The sequence below is a fragment of the Elephas maximus genome, chromosome 9 (assembly GCF_024166365.1).
Source record: "Elephas maximus indicus isolate mEleMax1 chromosome 9, mEleMax1 primary haplotype, whole genome shotgun sequence".
NCBI classification, from domain to species: Eukaryota; Metazoa; Chordata; class Mammalia; order Proboscidea; family Elephantidae; genus Elephas; species Elephas maximus.
This window is the reverse complement of record NC_064827.1, coordinates 9,434,167-9,454,960: the sequence shown is the minus strand read 5'-3', so window position 1 is coordinate 9,454,960 and position 20,794 is coordinate 9,434,167. Positions and strand designations below refer to the sequence as shown.

The following is a 20,794-nucleotide window of genomic DNA, read 5'->3' as shown; positions in this document are numbered from 1 at the left end:
TTCTGTAAAGATTACAGCCTTGGAAACCCTATGGGGCATTTCTACCCTATCCTATAGGGTCGCTATGAATCGGAATGGAATAGACCGCTATGGGTACCCCCAACTCCACCCCTCCGGTGGCGGCGAGACCTGGCTCAACCGAAGTTAAAGTTTCCTCGGCCCGCGAGGAGCTGTGGATCGTCCACAGCGCTGGCGTCGTATCCTGTCCTGGCGGAGCTGAGTGCCTGTGGCCAAGCGTCTGGATGTTAGAGGCCTCGGGCTCGGAGCTAAGGTGTCAAGCCTGGAAGCAGGGGAGGGAGCGGCCTCCTCGTCCCCACCCTCTCCCCCACCCTCGCTCCCCGGCCCTCCCCGTCCCCGCCCCACGTGCCCCGCCGGTCCCGGGGCGCCGCAGTCCCTCCCGCCACCGGCAGCGCAAAGGGCTGGGGGAGGGGACCGTGAGCGCCCCCGCGAGAGTGGCCTGGCTGCAGGTGGCGAGGAAGGTGAAGTGCAGGGACCCGAGGGGCACTCTCGGGAAGGAAGGAAGGCAGAAGGGGTGGGCTGGGGTGGGGAGTGCCAGGAGACCGAGTCCCCGGGGGTGGGGTGGCGGGGGGAGGGAAAAGGGTGGAGGCGGCGGCGGGGGAGGCAGCGGAGGAGGCGCAGGCCAGCGAGCGACGGGTGCTCAGCCGGGTTGCTCAGACTCACCAGCTCTCCCGCGGCACCTGCAGCCGCGGCGCCTCGGCCAGGAAAGACTCGCCGACGGGGCTGCGCGCCCCAGCAGCGGCCGGCGGGAACGCAGCCGGCCTGGGATCCGGAGAGACGGCGGCTACACCGCGGGCCGTCCGGAGCGCGCGGCTGCCGGGGCTGCGGGGCCGAAGACCCAGCCGCGCCGCCGCAGCCGCCGTCACCACCCCTGAGCCGGATTCTCTCCGCGCGGTCCTGCGCCCCCGGGCCTGCGTCAGCCGCCAGCCCGCCAGCGGGTCCGGGAGCCCGGGGCATGAACGGCTACGGCTCCCCCTACCTGTACATGGGCGGCCCGGTGGCGCAGCCGCCGCGGGCGCCCCTGCAGCGCACGCCCAAGTGCGCGCGCTGCCGCAACCACGGCGTGCTGTCCTGGCTTAAGGGCCACAAACGCTACTGCCGCTTCAAGGACTGCACCTGCGAGAAGTGCATCCTCATCATCGAGCGGCAACGGGTCATGGCGGCGCAGGTGGCGCTGCGGCGGCAGCAAGCCAACGAGAGCCTGGAGAGCCTCATCCCCGACTCGCTGCGCGCCCTGCCTGGGCCCCCGCCGTCCGGCGACGCCGGCACCAACCCGCCGCCACCGCCGCCGACCTCGCAGCCGTCACAGCCGCCGCCGCGCCCAGCCTCAGAGTTGGCCGCGGCCGCTGCGCTGCGCTGGGCCGCCGAGCCCCAGCCCGGGGTGCTGCAGGCGCCGCTCGCCAAGCCAGGTAAGAGCGGCCGCGGCGCGGGGGCCGGGCGGACGCCGGGCAGCTCCTTGCTAGCTAGCGGGCCCCAGGCGAGATTTGGAAAGTTGGCCTGGCTGGACTTTCTTCCGCGACCCCCGCCTGGCCGACATAGGCCTTGAGGCTGCACCTGGCCCAGGGAAAACCCAGGCGCCCACGGGAGAGCCATATGCTGGACTTTCGTCCTGATCGCCCAGTATCTTCTCCAGGTGAAAGGGAAAGTGTCCACTTAAGCGGATAATTAAAGGCGCGGAGGCAGGACCAAATAAAAACCCACGCGCACACACACACCACTGTGCGCTCGGATACCTGGCTGCAAGCTTTCGAGGGCCTAGTGTTTGGAGGCTGGGCCGGGTAGGTGTCGGAAAGGCGTGCGGCCCAGCGCCGGCTCGGCGTGCTTCTCGGCGCGGGGGAGTTGGAGCCAGGAATTGGATCTCAACTTGGGGTAACTCGGAGCTTTTCTAGGGCGCTCTGCGATTTGGAGACAGAAGCCTCTAAATGAGAGTGAAAAGGTCCCGAAAAGCTCCTAAGCTCACAGCGGGGACCGAGAAGCTGGTGCGCCCAGACTCAACTCTTGTTGCAGAGCCGCCCTGGCTCTTTACCACGGCTCCTCATTTGGCCAACAGCTGGCCTCGTGGTTTAAAAAAAAAAAAAAGCTTGATCTACAGTGAGATAGGCCACCTCGGGCCAGCCCTTTACCCATTACAGGCGGGCTTGGGCCTCAGATGGCTAAGCGCAGGTTTGGAGCAAGGTTCTTTCGCCTCTCCTGACCTCCCCTCTCCAGTGCCCTGGGGAAGGTCTGTTTACTCTGAGATCTAGAGGCGTGCATCCCCACCCAGGCTTCCATCGGTGTCTCTATCCCGGCCTTGGCCCCTGCCAGGCAACAATTTCAACTCCTTCTTCCTAGGGAACTTCTAGCTTGCAGCAGGTCCTGCCCAACCCAAGCACTCCCTGGACTTTTGACTCTTGGAATTCAGTGGGCATGTGTTGGGTGTTTCTTTTCCACTGGGGCAAATGTACAAGGAAAAAGGCCCATCTTCTCAGGAATGGGGCTGAGAGACCTGTAGCAATTAGGAGAGGGATGGCCCAGGCCCTCTTGTAGGTAAAACGGTGGCAGACTTCATTGCCTGCCACTCTAACCCCAAAAAACCAGTCGTGTAGAATGATTTAACTCGTGGCCGTCCCATGTAGAATTGCGCTCCATAGGGTTTTCAATGGCCAATTTTCCAGAAGTAGATCACCAGGCCTTTTTTTTCAAGGCGCCTCTGGGAGAACTCGAACCTCCAACCTTTTTGGTTAGCAGTGACGCACATTAACTGTTTGTACCACCCAGGGGCTCCACAACCTCACCCCCCAAAAAGACCAGCACCCCTGACTCCTGGAGAGAGGCTTTCAGGGGGCACTGAGCTTGGGGAAACGCAGGGTGATGTGAGGTGAGTCGACGGGTAGGCTGGCAGGCATCGTTCTGCTGCCCTGTTAAGCTCTCCAGTTACGCTCTGCAGGCCTGACGCTCTGAGACCAGCTCATGTGAAGAGCAGGGCTGCACGTTTTGAGACAAGGAGAGAGGTCTGCTGAATAAGGATTTTGTGGCTATTTGATCTAAAGTAGGATATGAGCGCTTCCTGAGCAATGCCTGCAGCTGTCTTTCTCTTGACTGTCTGATCTCTTCACACTCATGGATTCCACACAGTGGAAGGATGGAGAAAAGTTGTTTCTTTTTTTTCTCTTCCTCAAGTTAGAACAAACAACTAGGAGAGTTCTAGAAGTTGATCCATGTCAATAACTTTTCTTAATCTTTCCCTTTCCCTTTTCCCTGGCTCCTTTCTTCTCAGGATCAGGACGGGGTCCTAGTTAATGTCAGAGGTAGCCTTTTTTCAGTAGGCGCTTGACCAGAGAACACAACACAACAACAACCGGTTACCTGCTGTAGACTCGACTCTGACTCATGGCGACCCCACGTGTGTCAGAGTAGAACTGTGCTCCACGGGGTTTTCAATGGCTGATTTTTCGGAAGTGGATTGCCAGGCCTTTCCTCCAAAGCGCCTCTGCATAGACTTGAGCCTCCAATCTTTCGGTTAGCAGTTCAGCACTTGAACTGTTTACACCACCCAGGGGTTCCTATCTGCCCAGCAGCACCCCTGTAACGGGGCACTGGATTTTGAGGTCTTGTGTGAGGTGAGATTCCATTCATATCCTGTGCTCTTCCGACCGGTCTTCGAGATAGACGAAGGTCATGGATCTAAGGAGTCACAAAACCACCAGTCACCCCGGGAGGGGCTGGTGAGGGCAGGGAGGCAGGCAGGGAGGTTGAAGCTGCAACTGCAGAAGGACCTGTGTTTCGGTGACTCAAACAGGGAGCTTGCTTTCAGCTCTCGTCTCCTTTCGTCCCACTAAATGGTCAGGGATGCCTGAGCCCTCCAGCTGGAAAAAAGTCCTTGCAAAGGAGACTCAGGTTTGCCACCCGGGAGGCCAGAGTGATGCCTTGGGGGCACCCAGCCCTCAGGGACCAGCGGCTCACCTTCCTGCTGGTCACGCTGCATACCTTACACATGCGTTTACAAAACTTTTGTTTTCTTTTTTCAATTGGCTCCCCGCCATAATTTCATTCCTTAAAAAAAAAAAAAAAAAAAAAGCCAACCACCAATCCGAAATTGAGGGGGGAGGGAACAGGAAAGTAACCGCTAATTGTTTCTCCATTTGGGGTTTAAATGAGCGCAAACTGCCTGGATTAGCATGCCTGTTGCTGTATGTATTATAGATTTTTGCAGTTGTTCTTGTTATGTGTTTGTCTATAACATACCAGAGTCCCTGGGTGGTACAAATGATTAAGCTCCTAACTGAAAGGCTGGGGAGGTTCAAGTCTACCCAGAGGTGCCTTGGAAGAAGGGCCTGGAGGTCTACTTCCAAAAAGTCGCCATGAATCTGAATCGACTCAACAGTAACTGATCTTTTGTCTGTTGTTGTTGTTTCTAATAATGTACCATCCATACTTAGGAGCATGTCAGATACTCCCAGATATGTAGCTCATTATATGTAGGGAGGAAGGAAGCCCTATTGGAATAGCAGGCCCACATGTGTAGCAGGTACACAGACCATTAAGAAAAAACCAAACCAAACCCAGTGCTGTCAAGTCAATTCCGACCCATAGTGACCCTATAGGACAGAGTAGAACTGCCCCATAGCGTTTCCAAGGAGCACCTGGCGGATTCAAACTGCTGACCCTTGGGTTAGCAGCTGTAGCACATAACCACTGCGCCACCAGGGTTTCCACACAGACCATTAAGGAGCTTAAAATGTCTGCTGGCAAATCCTGTCTGTGTGTTTCCTCGTGAATTCCGCGAGTCAAACACAGGGCCGGCTTCTAGCAGAGCGGAAGACCCCTAATGTACAGAGCTGTAGAGAAAGATTTTTTTTTTCTTGGATACAAAAGCAAGTGCAGAAACACAAGGGATATTTTTTCCTCTGCAGAAATACTTCAGAGAAGCACAAGGCTTCGAGCAGAATGTGTTTGCTGAGCACTGCTGGAGAAAAACCATCTTGTTCAGGAGCTGGAAGAAATTTCTTTAAAGTACTGGGGGTTATTTTACTGAACCATGAACCGTGTCCCAAACCCAAGCTGGTGGTTGTCGAGTCCACTCTGACTCGTGGTGCCCCCGTGTGTGTCAGCGTAGACCTGTGCTCCACAGGGTTTTCAGTGGCTGATTTTTCAGAAGTAGACTGCCAGGCCTTTCTTCTGAGGCTCCTCTGGTTGGACTCAAACCTCCAACCTTTAGCAGCTGATTGTATTAGCCAGTTGTGCCACTTAGGGACTTCTAACCCTGTAGTTTGTTGAAAATCTCTTTCAACGTGGCTATGATTTTTAAGGAGAATTTTCATAACCTCATGGTTACTCTTAGCCATGGAGGGAAGTATTGGGTTCTTTTTTTGAGTTTAGATTCCTTTTGCTCCTTCATTATCATCTATGACTGCCCTAGAATTATTAGATTAGATTGAGCCCAAAATTTCAGTTTACACTCTCTTATATAAACTATTAGGAAACCCTGGTTGTGTAGTGGTTAAGAGCTACACCCGCTAACCAAAAGGTTGGCAGCTGGAATCCACCAGGCTTTCCTTGGAAACTGTGTGGGGCGGTTCTACTCTGTCCTATAGGATCCCTATGAGTCGGAATCTACTCCATGGCAACGGGTTTGGTTTTTGCTTTATATAAACTATTGGATTCGCCTATTCACCTCCTGAATCCCTTCATCCTTCTCCTCATCCCCCACCCCCATGACCATCTCATGGGAAGCATGAAAATCAGCTGCCCCTGTACCTGAATCAGCAGCCTCAACCAGTGGAGCCAGCCTTTCCAGATAGGCTGGAGAGCTGAGAGAAGTTCAGGGTCACTGCCAAGGTGAGCCCAGTTACTTTCAGGTGTGGTTGCTCCCTTCCCCCACCCTCAACTTTTCCGCCTGGGGCATCCAGGCTGCGGTGCCTCGCGGGGCGGGGGGGGGGGGGGGAGGGAAGATTCGTCCTCAGTCTACATCTGCCATTACCATAAATATGTCCGCGGATCCTTTTAAACGTTTTTAAAGGAAAATAAAATCGAATCCATCCCTTTGGTTTAGAAATAGGGGATATTACCTGTTTGGTCTGAAAAGGAGAAAAACAGAACTTAGGGAGACAAGTTAGATTTTGGAAAGCCGCCTTTATTTCGTTTTACCCCCTGCGCCCTCTCTCTGACGAATCTCAGTGCTGGCTCCAGCTTGACTGGGTCCTGGCCAATCTGCTTCCCTATTTTTCTTTTAATTTTACTTCATTTATTGGTTTTTAAAGAGACGTCCCTGCAAGTCCGATGGCTGTTGCAAGGACCTCAGTCCAGGCCCGGGTGGGACATCGTCTGTGCCTACAGGCCAACAGGGAACGAAAAAGCCCGAAGGACTTAAAAATCTTCACCACGGGACCCAGGAATTTAAAGACGGGGTGTGGTTTTAAGACTTCCTGAATCGGGGCGAAAACAAAAACAAGCAAAAAGGAATAAGCAACGCTACTGGAAGGTCTCTTCCGAACTTATCCCGGCGGGGCTGGCTCTTGAGGGCGGGTCGGCGGCGCGATTCAGAGCTCCGGGCCCCTCCCGCGCGCCTCGGGCTGTTGGAGCGCCCTGCCCTGTGCGCCCGGCTGCTGGCTCGGGACCGACCCGGCGGCGCCGGGCGAGGGCCTCTCCTCCCCGTGGCCGGAGGGACCAGGACCCCCGAGAGGACAGTCGGGCAGTGGCGGCTCCCCCACAGCTGCACCGGGTTGCACTCCCGCCCGGACGCTAGTCCCCTTGCGCCCGGACCCGGAGAGGCTGGGCTCCCGCACAGGCTCCCGGCTGCCGCTGCAGCCCGCGCCGCCTGAGCAGCGAGGCGCGGGCGGCCTTCCGTGCCTTGTTCCAGTCCGCCCCTGGGACCGCCTGCTCCTTCTCTGCTGCCGGCGAACTCGCCACCCTCTCCTTCCAAAGCCCAGAGGTGGCTTGCCAGATTTAGGAACAAATAAACAAAAAACAGGACGCCAGATATTGCGTGGGACATATCCTGCAAAACGATTCGTGTTTATCAGAAATTCAAATTTAACTGGTTGTCCTGTAATTTCACGGATGACCCAAACTACTAGCTGGAAGGTTGGCGGTTTGAACCCACCCGGAGGTGCCTCGGGAGAAAGGCCTGGCAATCTGCTTCTGAAAGGTCACAGCCATGAAAACCCTATGAAGTGCAGTACTACCCTGCACACCTGGGTTCGCCCTGAGTCAGAATCGACTCTTCTGGTTTTAACTAACTGCAACCTCTTATTTCAACTGGCAAGCTGGGACCCCAAGTCTTCCTCTCCCAAGCCCCAGTTGCCATCTCTCCTCAGAGCATCCCTGGGATGGGGCAGGGAGGAGTGCTTGGGTGCATATCACAGCTTCTTTCTCTCTGTGGAGCACCAGCTGCCTGGCAGGTATCAGAGGGCACTGGTGGCCATCCTGTGGGTCTGAGGACTGGGTTGGCAGAAATAAGAGTGCTTTTGAGGTCTAGATAGCCTAGTTCCACTTCTACCCTGGAAAGATCACCCTCCTCCCAGCTCCCTCCCCGGGTTATAAATCTGGCGGATAGCCCCACTCTCCGTTTGCACAACCAACTTTTCTTTTTCCTGATGGATGAACTCAGGGCTTTAAAAGATTACAGTAATCATGGGAGGACAGTGTAAATCGAATCTGATAGCAATAACTTTCAGGGAAGGTCAGGCCCAAGTGAAATGTTACCAAGCAACAGGCATTTTGTTTGCAAAATACAATCAAAGAGCATTGATGAGAAACCCCTGCCTGCAGCTAGTCAGCACTTTCTACTAACTGCTTTGCAGAAGGAAAGGGAATAAATCTTCCTAAATCAAAGCCCTCCGAGGACTCCAAAGCCCCTTTCTGGAAATGTTGCGCTTCTTCGTGACAGGGGGAAGGACGAAGCGCAGAAAAATCCATTGCCTGCCAGCCTGTCTTCCCTTTCCCCTCTCTTTCCTCCCCCTCGTGTCCCTCCTTCTCCCCTCTTCTCTTGCTTTCTTCCTTTCTTTCCCCCTTTTCACCTGTTGCAGCCTCTTCACTATTAGCTACTCAGGCTCCTGGACACCCCTGTGTAGTCGGAGGTGGTTCTGACGGCTTAGTGGGCAGCAAGCTAGGGTGTACCAGGGGAATTCATGGTAGAGAGCTGACTGGTCACCCCAACTCCACCACCTTGCAGTTGTTAAGTCCTGTCGCCCCAACGGTCACATGTGACTTTACCGAGTGATTTCCTTCTCAGAGCCATGCAGACTATTGTTTTCTTAAGAGACTAAAAACCAGTTGCCATCAAGTTGATTCGGACTCATGGCGACCCCAGGTGTGTCAGAGTAGAACTGTGCTGCCTAGGGTTTTCAATGGCTGGGTTTTTGAAAATAGATGGCCACAGGACACCTAAGACAGGATTAGTGTTTCCCCTCTATTTTACTGTATAATTAAAAAACCGAAAACTAAGCACAATCAGCCTACTGAGTAACAGCAATATATTACTAAAAATATAATACTCAGAACTTCTGGGCTTTAAAGAATCTACCATCTCTTTTGATTTTAGTGAATGTACATTTAAGCAGATACACATTTTACAAAGCTGAGGTCCGTGTTCTGCTTCTTTCCCACTGGTGATGACTTTGTTTAGTACTGTGTGTATTTCTGTAGCGTCTATAGTTGTTGCGTGTGTTGACACCAATATCCCCTCCTGTGGACACAGCATAGTCACCCCGCTGTTCTCCATGCTGGCCCCTGAGTCACTTGCTGTCATTCACTGTGAAATAAGATTGACAGTACAGATAACTTGGAATTTTGCAGAAGATTCCTTAGCAAACTGTAAACCTCTCCGGAGGCCAGGGGGCTATGCTTTGATTTTCTTTGTACAGTCGTACCTAGCAGAGTGTGCCTGGGCACATAGAGTGGGATTTAAGAGAATTGTTTAAAGGGATGGCGGAATGAGTAGCTAGCTGCATTTTTATAAGTACTGAATAAATACATAGGATTACACATCCTTTCTCCCTCCCCCCGCTTCTTGAAAAGTGCCCCTTTCTGAATCAAGAAAGAAATCACCACCAAATTTCTGCAAGACATACAAAGTCACAGTTGCAAACCATACTTCCTTAAACCCAACTCTTTCTGTACTAATGTCCCCCCAAAATATTGACCCCAAGCAATCTTCCTGGTTCTCTCACGCTGTATTAAGCTAGCGTCGTTAATGATTTTTAAAAAGCAAAGCTATTTTTTCTCAAGCCCTCCCAATACCCAGGAAGAGGAAAGGTTTGCAGACTGAGATTTTTTCCAGTTGTAGGTCAGATTTCCAAGCATTCAGTATTTTTCTGATTCATCTCTTGTAGTGTGAGATAAAGAGAATGTGTAATAGATTTATCTCCTGTGAGGCTTTAGGCTGGGCGATGGTCTTTTCTGGAAGCCTCGTCCTAGCTTGATCCCCTCCCTGCGTTGCTGCAAGATTTGTGTGTTTTGAAAGTCACCCATCAGGGAACTGTTATTTAGAGCTGTGTTCACCAAAGCTCAAGTGGACAGATGAAGATGTGACAATCTATGATTCAAAATACATGATGTGATTTCAAAAGGGATAGGGGAAAGTCCCATGATCTTTGAGCTGGGAAACATTCCTCCCTAAGCTTCATCCTGCATGCAAGATATATTTTGTTTTTGTTGATACGTTGACATGGAGTGGATATAACCTGCCACTACAGTAAGTCAGAAAAATGTCCCATTTTTATGTGTACTGAGCAGAGTGTTTATTTCATATATGTGGCAGGGCTCTTCAAAAAGCCTGAAATGAATACCTAGAAATACCTTTTTAATTGACTTGCATTTCATATGAAAAAGTTCTCTAAACATGTTAGATGATACAAACTGTAATTTAGATTGGAAGTCACTTTGGTGTAAGCGTTCACTTTCTCTCCCTAGTTGAAAGTCTTGTAGCAATCTCATGGCATATCTTTTTTTTTTTCTTAGGCACGATTAGGGGTGTTTCTACATGATAAAAAATGATGAAATTGGAAAGTGGAAATGTAGTAAGGCTTTCAAAATCTCTAGATGTTTAGCATTAGAAATCGTAGCTTATGGTAGTTTCAATAGCTCGTTTGTATGATGAGAAAAAATTGAGTTCTTTCCCAATTTTCATCTAGGAGTTTTGGCTTTCTGTGCCCGTATCCTAGGGCTAAAAATAATATCAGTTGAAATGGACCCTGACTTTTCAGTTTCTAGGAATCAGGGTCTCGGTTTCAAGAAGAAAGAGGGTAAGTGTTTGGGGGGAGTATTTTCCTTTCCATATAGTTAGCTGGCAGTTTCACAGTTCGATATCTAGAAAGGTCTTCTTGTGTTAGACCAATGGGAACAATTTGTAAAGTTCATTTAGGAAAAAAAATCGGGCGAGGTAAAGAAACACCTGTTATTAAATTGCACTTGAGCACCGGGCTGGAAGCTCACCCTCTGTAATTACTTACGAGAGTCTGTATTTATAACAGAATAACTTACAACGCTTTTAGCTTAGGCGTCACAGTCAGCCAGTACCAGACACCACAGTGCCGGAAAATTGCAGGGGCTGTCTATTCTGCCCATCAGAAATCATTGCTGGGTGGAGACCTGTTCTTGGTGCAAGATGAGAGGCTGGGTTTCCTTTGTCCAATTTTGAAATCCCTGGCAGCCTGGCACGGGAATCAGGAGTCTGCTCATCCAGGATCCCTCAGCAGTTTTTTCCGTTCTGCTCAGGTGCAGGGAGACTGCCACAGGTCTGGCCCGCCCATTGTGTCTTTCAGCCTTGTCTGTCTTCCCTTGAAACACCCTGACAACGGGCGGGTGCTGAACTCAGTTGATTGGAATGCAGTGCGTTGGTAGGTTTGTTTCCTGTGATATCCTGTTAGCTTCTCTTAGTTTTTGGCCCCAGCCTGGATACCCAGAAGCCCTCTGGGAGTGTGGATGGAACAGCACGTCCACACGTACTTCCTGAGAAGCACCGGGAACTGCGGCGTGGCAACGACCAAGGGTAAAGACCACTTGCCCTCAAGTGGCACCCAACTCATGGCCACCCCATGTGTGTCAGAGCAGAACTGTGTTCCACAGGGTTTCCAATGGCTGATTTTTCAGAAGAACATCACCAGGCCTTTCTTCCGAGGTGCCTCTGGGTGGACTTAAACTTCCAACCTTGCAGTTAACAGCTAAGTGCGTGAACTGTTTGTACCACCCAGGGACAGAGGGTAGCCCAAGAAGATGAGAAAGTGCTTTACGGTCTAGCGGCTCACAGTCAGGGGGCAAGCGATTCCACTATAGTTTGTTCTGCAGAACTCAGGAAAATAGGCACAAAAGTGGAATGCTGAGGCGTCAGATTCATCATCCTACCATCCAGTATCAGGTAGATTGGGACACTGTATCTTTTGCCACCTCGAAGAAAATGGCTTCATTTTTATAATGGTAGTTACTGTAAGCGGTAGGATTCCCTGGCTGATACAAACTATGAATGTGCTCACTGCTAAGTGAAAGGTTGGGAGTTCAAGTCCACCCGGAAGTACCTTAGAAGAAAAACCTGTTGTTTTTCACAAGAAAAACCTACTTGTGAAAAACTAGCCACTGAAAGCCTGTGGAACACGGTTCTACTCTGACCCACATGGGGTTGCCATGAGTTGGAGCGGACTGGATGGCAACAGGTTGGGTGTGGTTACTATAGCAGCTCATTAGTTTGGTCAGACTATCATCCCCGAATTCCCTTTTTGCTAAAATGTGCTTCAAATTACTTTTTCTGGAGCCTGAAACAGTCTGTGTAAGAGTGAATTTGGTTGACAGACATTTTGCTCAAATGTTGTCAGTGTTTGAAACTCATTCAAGGTGGGAGGGGGAAGTACCTTTTAAAATAGGAAGCTGTTTTTAGATTTAGGAGCCCTGGTGGTGCAGTGCTTAAGCACTCTGCTGCTAACCCAAAGGTCAGTGATTCAAACCCACCAACTGCTCCGCAGGAGAAAGATGTGGCAGTCTGCTTCTGTAAAGATTGATACTGTTGTTAGGTGCTGTCAAGTCGGTTCTGACTCATAGTGACTCTATATACAACAGAACGAAACACTGCCTGGGCCTGCACCATCCTCACAATCGTTGCTATGTTTGAGCCCATTGTTGCAGCCGCTGTGTCAACCCATCTCATTGAGAGTCTTCCTCTTTCGCTGACCCTCTGCTGTACCAAGCATGATGTCCTTCTCTAAGGACTGGTTCCTCCTGATAACATGTCCAAAGTATGTGAGTTGAAGTCTAAGCTTATAAGGAGCATCTGGTTGTACTTCTTCCAAGACAGATTTGTTTGTTCTCCTGGCAGTCCATGTTATGTTCAATATTCTTCACCAACAGCATAATTCTAAGGCATCAATTCTTCTTCGGTCTTCCTTACTCATTGTCCAGCTTTCCCATGCGTATGAGGCGATTGAAGATACCATGGCTTGGGTCAGGTGCACCTGAAACTGTTGCTTTTTTTTTCACTGCCTTGGAAACCCTATGGGGCAGTTCGACTCTGTCCTTTAGGGTATCTATGACTCGGAATTGACTTGATGGCAGCGGGTTTAATTTTAAGTTCACACTCTTCTTTTAACAGTAGCTAAGTTTTGAGCTTCCTAGCTGTTCTCACACACCTTTTCTTCCCAAGAAGAACCTGTTTCTCTTGCTTAGAAAAATTTCACCATCCTCTGTACTGTGGCGATTGTCTGTCATATTTGACACTTAGCAAACTCTGCTTGCTTTGCTTGTTTTTTCCTCTGCACAGGTGTCTTATCTCCCCACTTAGATTAAAAGTTTGGCAAGGTTAGGGGCAGGCTGTACACTTCCTGGTATTTTCTACTCTTTATTCTCTTTCCTTCAGTAGCTTGCGTGTAACAGCGATACACATACTGGATGCCTGATGCTGGTGTTGGGTACAGTTCAGTAGATTCCAGCTCACAGTGACCTCATGTGACACTGTAGAACTGCCCCATAGGGTTTTTCTAGGATGCAGTCTTTATGGGAGAAGATTGCCAGGTCTGTCTCCCTTGGAGCCACTGGGTGGGTTTCAACCGTCAACCTTTTGGTTAGCAACTGGGAGCTTAACTGTGGGGCCCTCAGGGCTTCTAATAGTAGCAGATGATGTAGGCTAAAGTTAAAGAAACAAGAAAACTGTTTCGAGGCACATAGTATTTAAAACATTATTTTATGTCTGTATTTACCCGAGAAGAGTATTTGACTTGTTTTCCCAAGCTCCATTGAGCAGGGGCCAAAATCCAATTTTGTGTTTGTTCCATGCTGAGTTTATGGACTATCGCTGTCCGCTCATTTTCAACTGTTTAATAATAGAGTAACAGCCAAGAGGTATGTGTTGGGTCGTGAGTCAGGAAAATGCAAAGAGGCCTAGCCGATTCAAATGTGAGTCTACAGAATCTTCTCTGTTGGTGTTGTACTCTTTTGGATCAAAAACACAGAGCTCAAACGCCACATTGACTGTGGCGGTAAGAACTAGGCCTCCAGTCCTAGAAAGCTGTAGGAGAGAATTTGTCAAATTTCTCTGATGAAAATAAACTTTTATTGAATCCCAGAGTCATTATAGAAATAAACTGCTTTATGTGTGAGTTGCAAACGAACTCCACATTGGGAAACCTTATATTTTATTTTGAAGGAAGAAGCAGGGCCCTAAAATGCAAATTTGGGATAACCCTGCAGTTAAATGGAGCAGTGGTTAAGAGCTTGGTTGCTAACCGAAAGGTCAGCAGCTCAAATCCACCAGCCACTCCTTGGAAACCCTAGGGGGCAGTTCTATAGGGTCCTATAGGGTTGCCATGAGTCGGAATCGACTTGATGGCAACGGGTTTGGTTTTTTGGCTATGCACTTAAGCGTCCAACTACTAGCTGAAAGGTTGGTGGTTCAGACCCAGCCAGAGCGGCTCGGAAGATAGGCCTGGTAATTTGCTTCGAAAAGGTCACAGCCTTGAAAACCCTGTAGAGCAGTTCTACTCTGCACACATAGGTTTGTCATGAGTCAGAATCAACTCGACAGCAACCAGCAACAGCAATGTGAATTCGGATCAGATTTATGATCAAATTCGCGGCGCCTCAGTTTAAGAATATTCTAAGATGTATTTATTGATGCTTGGCGGCCACTTCTTCATTGCTTTGCGAAAGCCAGTGTTTTGTGTTTTAATTATATTTCAGATACAGCCCATATTAGAAGAATGTTCCTAAATGGGCCTTTGTTCATGGCTTTGAAAACAAACAGCATTAAAGAGGAGGAGGTGGTTTCGAGAAGCTGCTTTGGTGAAATTTCACCGGCTGGTATCTGTGCACAATCAAGAGTCCGAAGAGACGGTGACAATGAGGCCATTCAGGCAGGGCGGGAGAAAACACAGGCAGAGCGGTTGTTTACACCCAACAACTGGGTCATTAATAATTTTCATCTTTAGATCAGTTACATTGGCTTTGTGTAGACACGGCCAGTAGTACATGTTTAAAAAAGGATAAGTATCTATTTGCATAGAGCTTGTGAATCAAGAATGTGTTCCTTTTTCATAAAGGTCTGTTAGAATTTACTGCCGTAAACAAACCAATTGTACCCACCCGATTCTGTTGGTTTAACCAGTTGCTTCCGAACATGGCGACCCCAAGTGTGCAGAGTAGAACGGTGCTCCACAGGGTTTTCAGTGGCTGTGATCTTGCAGAAGGAGATCATTAGGCCTTTCTTCAGACGTGCCTCTGGGTGGATTCGAACCACCAACCTTTCAGTTAGTACCCAAGCGCCACCCAGGGACTCCCCTTGCTTAGCACTGCGATACTAGCCCTTTTGGAGGGAGTTCTTAAGTCCCAGTGTCAAATTTGCAACAGATTTGCTTCACTTTGGAGTCCCTGGGTGGTGTGCATGGTTAGCACGCTCAACTGCTAACTGAAAGGTTGGAGAGTTGAGTCCACCTAGAGGCACTGCAGTGGTTAACTTTTGGCTGCTAACCAAAAAGTCGGCAGTTTGAATCCAGCAGCAGCCCCTTGGAAACCCTATGAGGCAGCTCTGCTCTGTCCTGTAGGGTCACTCTGAGTTGGAATTGACTCAATACCAATGGATTTGGTTTTTTTTTTTTTTTTTTGAGGCACCTTGGAAAGAAGGCCTGGTGATCTATTTCTGAAAACTAGCCATTGAAAACCCTATGGAGTATAGTTTTACTCTGACACACATGAGATAGCCATGGCAATTGCTTTTTTTATTTCACTTTACTTCATTCTTTATTTCATTTACTTAAGTAAAGCAAATCTTTAAATGCTTGGCTGCTAACTGAAAGGTTGGCAGTTCGAACCCACCCAGCAGCTCCACAGGAGAAAGACCTGGCAATCTGGTCCCATAAAGATTATGGCCTAGAACACTCTACAGGGCAGTTCTACTCTGCCACATGGGTTTACTCGGAGTCGGAGTTGACTCGATGGTACCTCACAACGACTGCTTTATTTGAGCTTTTTTTCTTTTCTTTTTAAAATATAATTTAAGCAAGCGTCTTTAAATACTTTCCATGACTTTACTAAGAAAACAGTCCGTGAAAATATATTTCACTTTTGCCACGCATGGTCCTGAGTGACAGACGTGCTGTTTCACTGACGGGAGTGTTCCTTGCGCAGCTTCACTAACCCACTTCTTTCTTCCTCTTCCACTGTCACACCACTGAGAACTCACAGCCTGGTTTTCTTTGTCCTCTAGTACAAGTCACAGGCAACCAAGTTGCCTAACACTTTTGCCGCTAACCGAAATATTGGTGGTTTGTCTCTACCCAGAGGTGCCTTGGAAGAAAGGCCTGGTGATCTGCTTCTGAAAAGCCAGCCACTGGAGCACAGTTCTACTCTGACACACATGGGGCAGCCATGAGTTGGAATCAACTCCATGGCAACTGGTGTTTTTTTTTTTTTTTGACTGGTTTTTAAGAAAGATTATAATGTATATAGCCTTCTTTTTTTTCACTCCTGCAATTGTATTGATTAGTTATTGTACAAGTTCCCTGCACTCAACTGCTAACCTAAGGGTTGACACTGTGAACCCACACAGTGATGGTAGGGGAAAAAGACCTGGCAATCTGCTTTTCTAAAGATTACAACCAAGAAAACCCTATGGAGCAGTCCTGCTCGGCACATATCTGGTTGCCATGAGTTGGAATCGACTCAATCAGCAGTGGGTTCAGGGTTAGTTATTGTATATGGCAGCCTAATCTGAGGACTGGTTCACAGGAAAGGAGCCCTGGTTGCGCAATGGTTAAGCGCTTGGCTGGTAACTGAAAGGTCGGAACCCACCCAGCAGCTACATGAGAGAAAGATTCACAGCCTCGGAAATCCTGTGGGGCAATTCTACTCTGTCCTGTAGGGTGGCTTTGAGTTGGAATCGACTCGACGGCATACAAGTTCACAAGACATACTTAACACAAAATTAGCCCATGGGAAAATGGATTTATAATGTGAAAAAACTCCGTAGGGATATTGGTTGTGTGCCCGTTGATTATGTCCCTAGATCCTGACTGGATGCCTCTTCTTCCTGAGAGGAGCTAGAAGACAAGCCCGAGCCTAGTTTCCTGTTTTTCTGGGGTGTACTCTTCCGTACTTATCCCTCTGCCCACTCACTCAGAAGGCAACAGTCTTCCCTACTTAAATCATTCTTGTTGTTAGTTACTGTCTTAGTCACCTAGTGCTACTATAACAGAAATACCACAAGTGGACAGCTTTAACCAAGAGAAATTTGCTCTCTCACAATCTAGTAGGCTACAAGTCCAAATTCAGGGCGTCAGCTCCAGGGGAAGGCTTTCTCTCTCTGTCAGCTCTGGAGAAAGGTCCTTGTCATCAGTCTTCTGTTGGTCTGGGAGCTTCTCAGCGCAGGAACCTCAGGTCCAAAGGACGTGCTCTGCTCCCAGCACTGCTTTCTTGGTGCTATGGAGGTCCCCGTGTCTCTCTGCTCACTTCTCTCTTTTATATCTCAAAAGAGACTGGCTTAAGACACTATCTAATCTTATAGGCCTCATCAGTATAACCACCGCTAATCCATCTTATTCCATCATAGCGGTAGGATTTACAACACAAAGGGAAATCACATCAGAAGATAAAATTGTAGACAATCATATAATCATACGAGGGAATGACGACCTAGCCAAGCTGACAGATATTCTGGGGGACACAATTCAATGCATGACAATCGCCTTCGAGTCGGCTCCGACCCATGGCGACCCCATGTATAACGGAGTGAAATGCTGCCCGGTCCTGCGCCATCTCACTATCATGGGCACGTTTGAGGCCGTTGTTGAGGCCGCTGTGTTATCTTGAGGGCCTTCCAACCCAGGGGGCTCGTCTTCCAGCACTATACTGCACAACATTCTGTTGTGATCCGTAGGGTTTTCATTGGCTAATTTTCAGAAGTAGATTGCCAGGCCTTTCTCCTTAGTCTGCCTTAGGGTGGAAGCCCTGCTGGAATCTTTCCACCATGAGTGACCCTGCTGGTATTTGAAATACCAGTGGTTAGTTTCCAGTGTCATAGTAACACACAAGCCATCACAGCAGGACAGACTGACAGACGGGTGGTGGATTCAGATTGTGACTCACTATGCAAGCCACATATTCTGTGGTCCTGGGTATGATGTAGCTATTCTGTGTATAAGACAAGCATCTCTGCACACATCGTTCTGAGAAATCACCCTGATTTCTAGATCTTTACTTACAGTTTTTGCCATTGTCCAATTACATACTTAGGTTTTTTTGGAAGGCTTGCGGTACCGTCACCCCGAGACCTCTTGCCCTGTCCACACGGCCTGTGCACACTCACTCCTGAGCACATGTGTTCCTCTTGCACTCCCCTCTTGCACACCAGGGAAGGATTAATCCCACTATTTTCTGCTTTTCAGATTTGCCTGAAGAACGCCTCGGTGACAGCACCCCAGCCGACAACACAGAGGCCTTCAGCGACAAAGACACGGACCACCAGGGCTCCCCAGACGTGGCCAAGAGCAAGAGCTGCTTGGCCCCCGAGAGCCCCGAGATGGTGTCCGTGGATGAAGGCGGGTATGCCGTCCAGAAGAACGGAGGGTCCTCTGAGAGCCGCCCGGACAGCCCCAAGTACCACGGGGAGCAGAACCACCTCCTGATCGAGGGCCCCTCGGGAACCGTGTCTCTGCCCTTTAGCTTGAAAGCCAACAGACCCCCTCTGGACGTGTTAAAAAAGATCTTCCCCAACCAGAAGCCGACGGTGCTGGAGCTGATCCTGAAGGGCTGCGGGGGGGACCTGGTGAGTGCTGTCGAGGTCCTGCTGTCCAGCCGGTCCTCTGTCGCCGGGGCCGAGCGAACTTCCTCGGAGCCCGAGAGCCTGGTTCTGCCCTCCAATGGGCATATCTTCGAACACACTCTGAGCTCCTACCCCATCTCCTCTTCCAAGTGGTCAGTGGGATCAGCCTTCAGGGTCCCCGACACGCTGCGGTTCTCTGCCGACTCCGGGAATGTTGTGCCCAACCCCTTGGCCGTCCCCCTGCAGCACCCCTTCCCCCAGCCGCCCCGCTACCCCCTGATGCTGAGGAACACGCTGGCGCGAAACCAGTCGAGCCCCTTCTTGCCCAACGATGTCACGCTCTGGAACACCATGACGCTGCAGCAGCAGTACCAGCTGAGGCCCCAGTACGTCAGCCCCTTCTGCAGTAACTCGTCCGGCCTCTTCCGGAGCTCTCCCGTCCTCCCCAGCCGCCCCGCCGAAGACCCTCGGCTCTCCCTGCCCGATGACGGCTGCCCGATTGCGGCCAAGCAGGCCATCTACACCGAGGATGAGTACGACGAGAGGTCCGACTCCTCAGACTCTAGAATACTCAACACGTCATCTTAACGTGGTACCGACGAACGGGTGGGGACCCGGTGACCGTTCTGTGCATTTGAGCCCTGGGGTCCCCGCAGAGAGGCCACACCCTGTGTGTACCCCTCTCTTCTGTTTGACAAAGTGACCCTGCTTGATTCTACCCATTAGCAATTGAGAAAAAAAGCCCATAACTTATTTAATTCTGTCACTTCAATGGAAAATGCCAAATAGCTCTGCTCTGTGGCTTCCCTGCTGACTGTTTATTATAAAAGAGAGTCTCACGCTAAGAATCGTCTTGGGATAGCTGGGCCCACAGACGATCGATTTGGGGATGTAAAGCTGAAGGTCAGCCTTGCTCCTTCACACCATCTTCAATAAAATAGTATACTTGAATGACGTTTTGTAAAAGAGGATTCCTCAGGACAGGCGAAGCCTCCCGGAAGTGGTTGGTCGGCAAAGGGACCAAACAGGGACATTCTCTTCTCATGCTAACGCTCCTCTCCTGGCGATTCACAGAGGGACTGCGCCTCAGAATTGAACCAGCTGCCCGTCGGCTTCTTTAAGCTTGGACAGTTTTCAGAGACGGACTCCATTAACAATTACTCTTTTCACGTGGCTGAATCAAACGTGTGTAATGTCGATGTAAAACCAATCACAGCTGTGAACTGCATGGAGTGTATTGTGAACACAGGATTAATCTTTGTCAGGTTCATGTAGCATGCTAAGGACCCTAGGAAAAAAATAAACTAAGGAGATGATCTGGGTCTAGGTTGTTTCTGCTTGAGGAATGAGCCGCTCTAAAAATAGAAACCGGATGTCATGCTGCTTACTAGAGAGGCCATGGACCAGGAACCAAGATGTCAGTTAAAATGAAGCATTCCTCCAGAGAGGGGGATGGCAAAGTTCTGGGGATTTGTTCTGAAAGGCTGATCATTTATTGTTCTAGAATTAAAAACAAAAACCCATTGCCCTCAAGTCGATTCCAATGCATGGCGACCCCATGTGTTGGTGAAGTTGGTTAAGTGCTTGACTCCTAACCAAAAGGTTGATGGTTCAAACCCATCCGCGAGTGCCTTGGAAGAAAGGCCTGGTGATCTGCTTCTGAAAGGTCACAACCATTGGAAACCCTATGGAGCACAGTTCTTCTCTGACACCCATGGAGCCGCCATGATGATTTGGAGTTGAATTGATGGCAACGGTTTTTTTTTTTTTACTCTGTAAAAGAGAATGGTATTTCTCCATTATTCAGATTATCTACTTAATGAGTTAAAGATAAGCAGGAATTATAATGGAGGGTCCAATTAAAAATGAAACACTACCAAAGATGTACAAGCAAGTGTGGAAAGGAAGTCAAGTGCTTAGCAAAGTACCTGATGTAGAGAAAGAACTAAATAAATGAGAGCTATTGTTGTTTTAAGGAGCCCTGGTAGTGCAATGGTTAAGTGCTTGGCTGCTATCTAAAAGACTGGGGTTGGAACCCACCAGCTGCTCCATGGGAGAAAGACCTGATGATTTGCTGCCATAAAGATTACCAAACCAAAACCCAAACCCATTGCCGTCGAGTCAGTTCTGACTCACAGCAACCGTATAGGACAGAGTAGAACTGCCCCATAGGGTTTCCTAGGCTGTAATCTTTACAGAAACAGACTGCCACCTTTCAGTCAGCAGCTGATCACTTAACCACTGTGCCACCAGGGGTTCTGTGAAGATTACAGCCTAGAAAACCCTATGGGGCAGTTCTACTCTGTCACATGGGATCGCTGTAAGTCGGAATTGACTCAACACCATCCACCATCGACAACATTGTTCCTATTAAGTCAAACAGCGTTGTGTTCAGAATGTAGAAGTGAATTCTCTCATTCTCGTTGGAAGAAAATGCCATTCTGGCTGGAGGAATTGACTTTTCTTTTTTAATTTTGAGGGAAATTTTTGGGGTGCTGTACATGGGAAACGTCTTGATCAGGTGTGTCTAAAGTGAATTTCCAGCAGTAATACTCAGGGGTA

General features: G+C 49.5%; 1 protein-coding gene across 1 annotated transcript; it reads left to right on the top strand.

Annotated features, from left to right (window-relative positions):
• Positions 1–973: 973 nt before the first annotated feature.
• DMRT3 (doublesex and mab-3 related transcription factor 3) lies at positions 974–18,820 on the top strand. The gene is made up of 2 exons (XM_049896757.1): positions 974–1,427; positions 17,856–18,820. Exons 1-2 carry the CDS (start codon positions 974–976, stop codon positions 18,818–18,820), a joined length of 1,419 nt encoding a protein of 472 aa, XP_049752714.1.
• Positions 18,821–20,794: the final 1,974 nt, after the last annotated feature.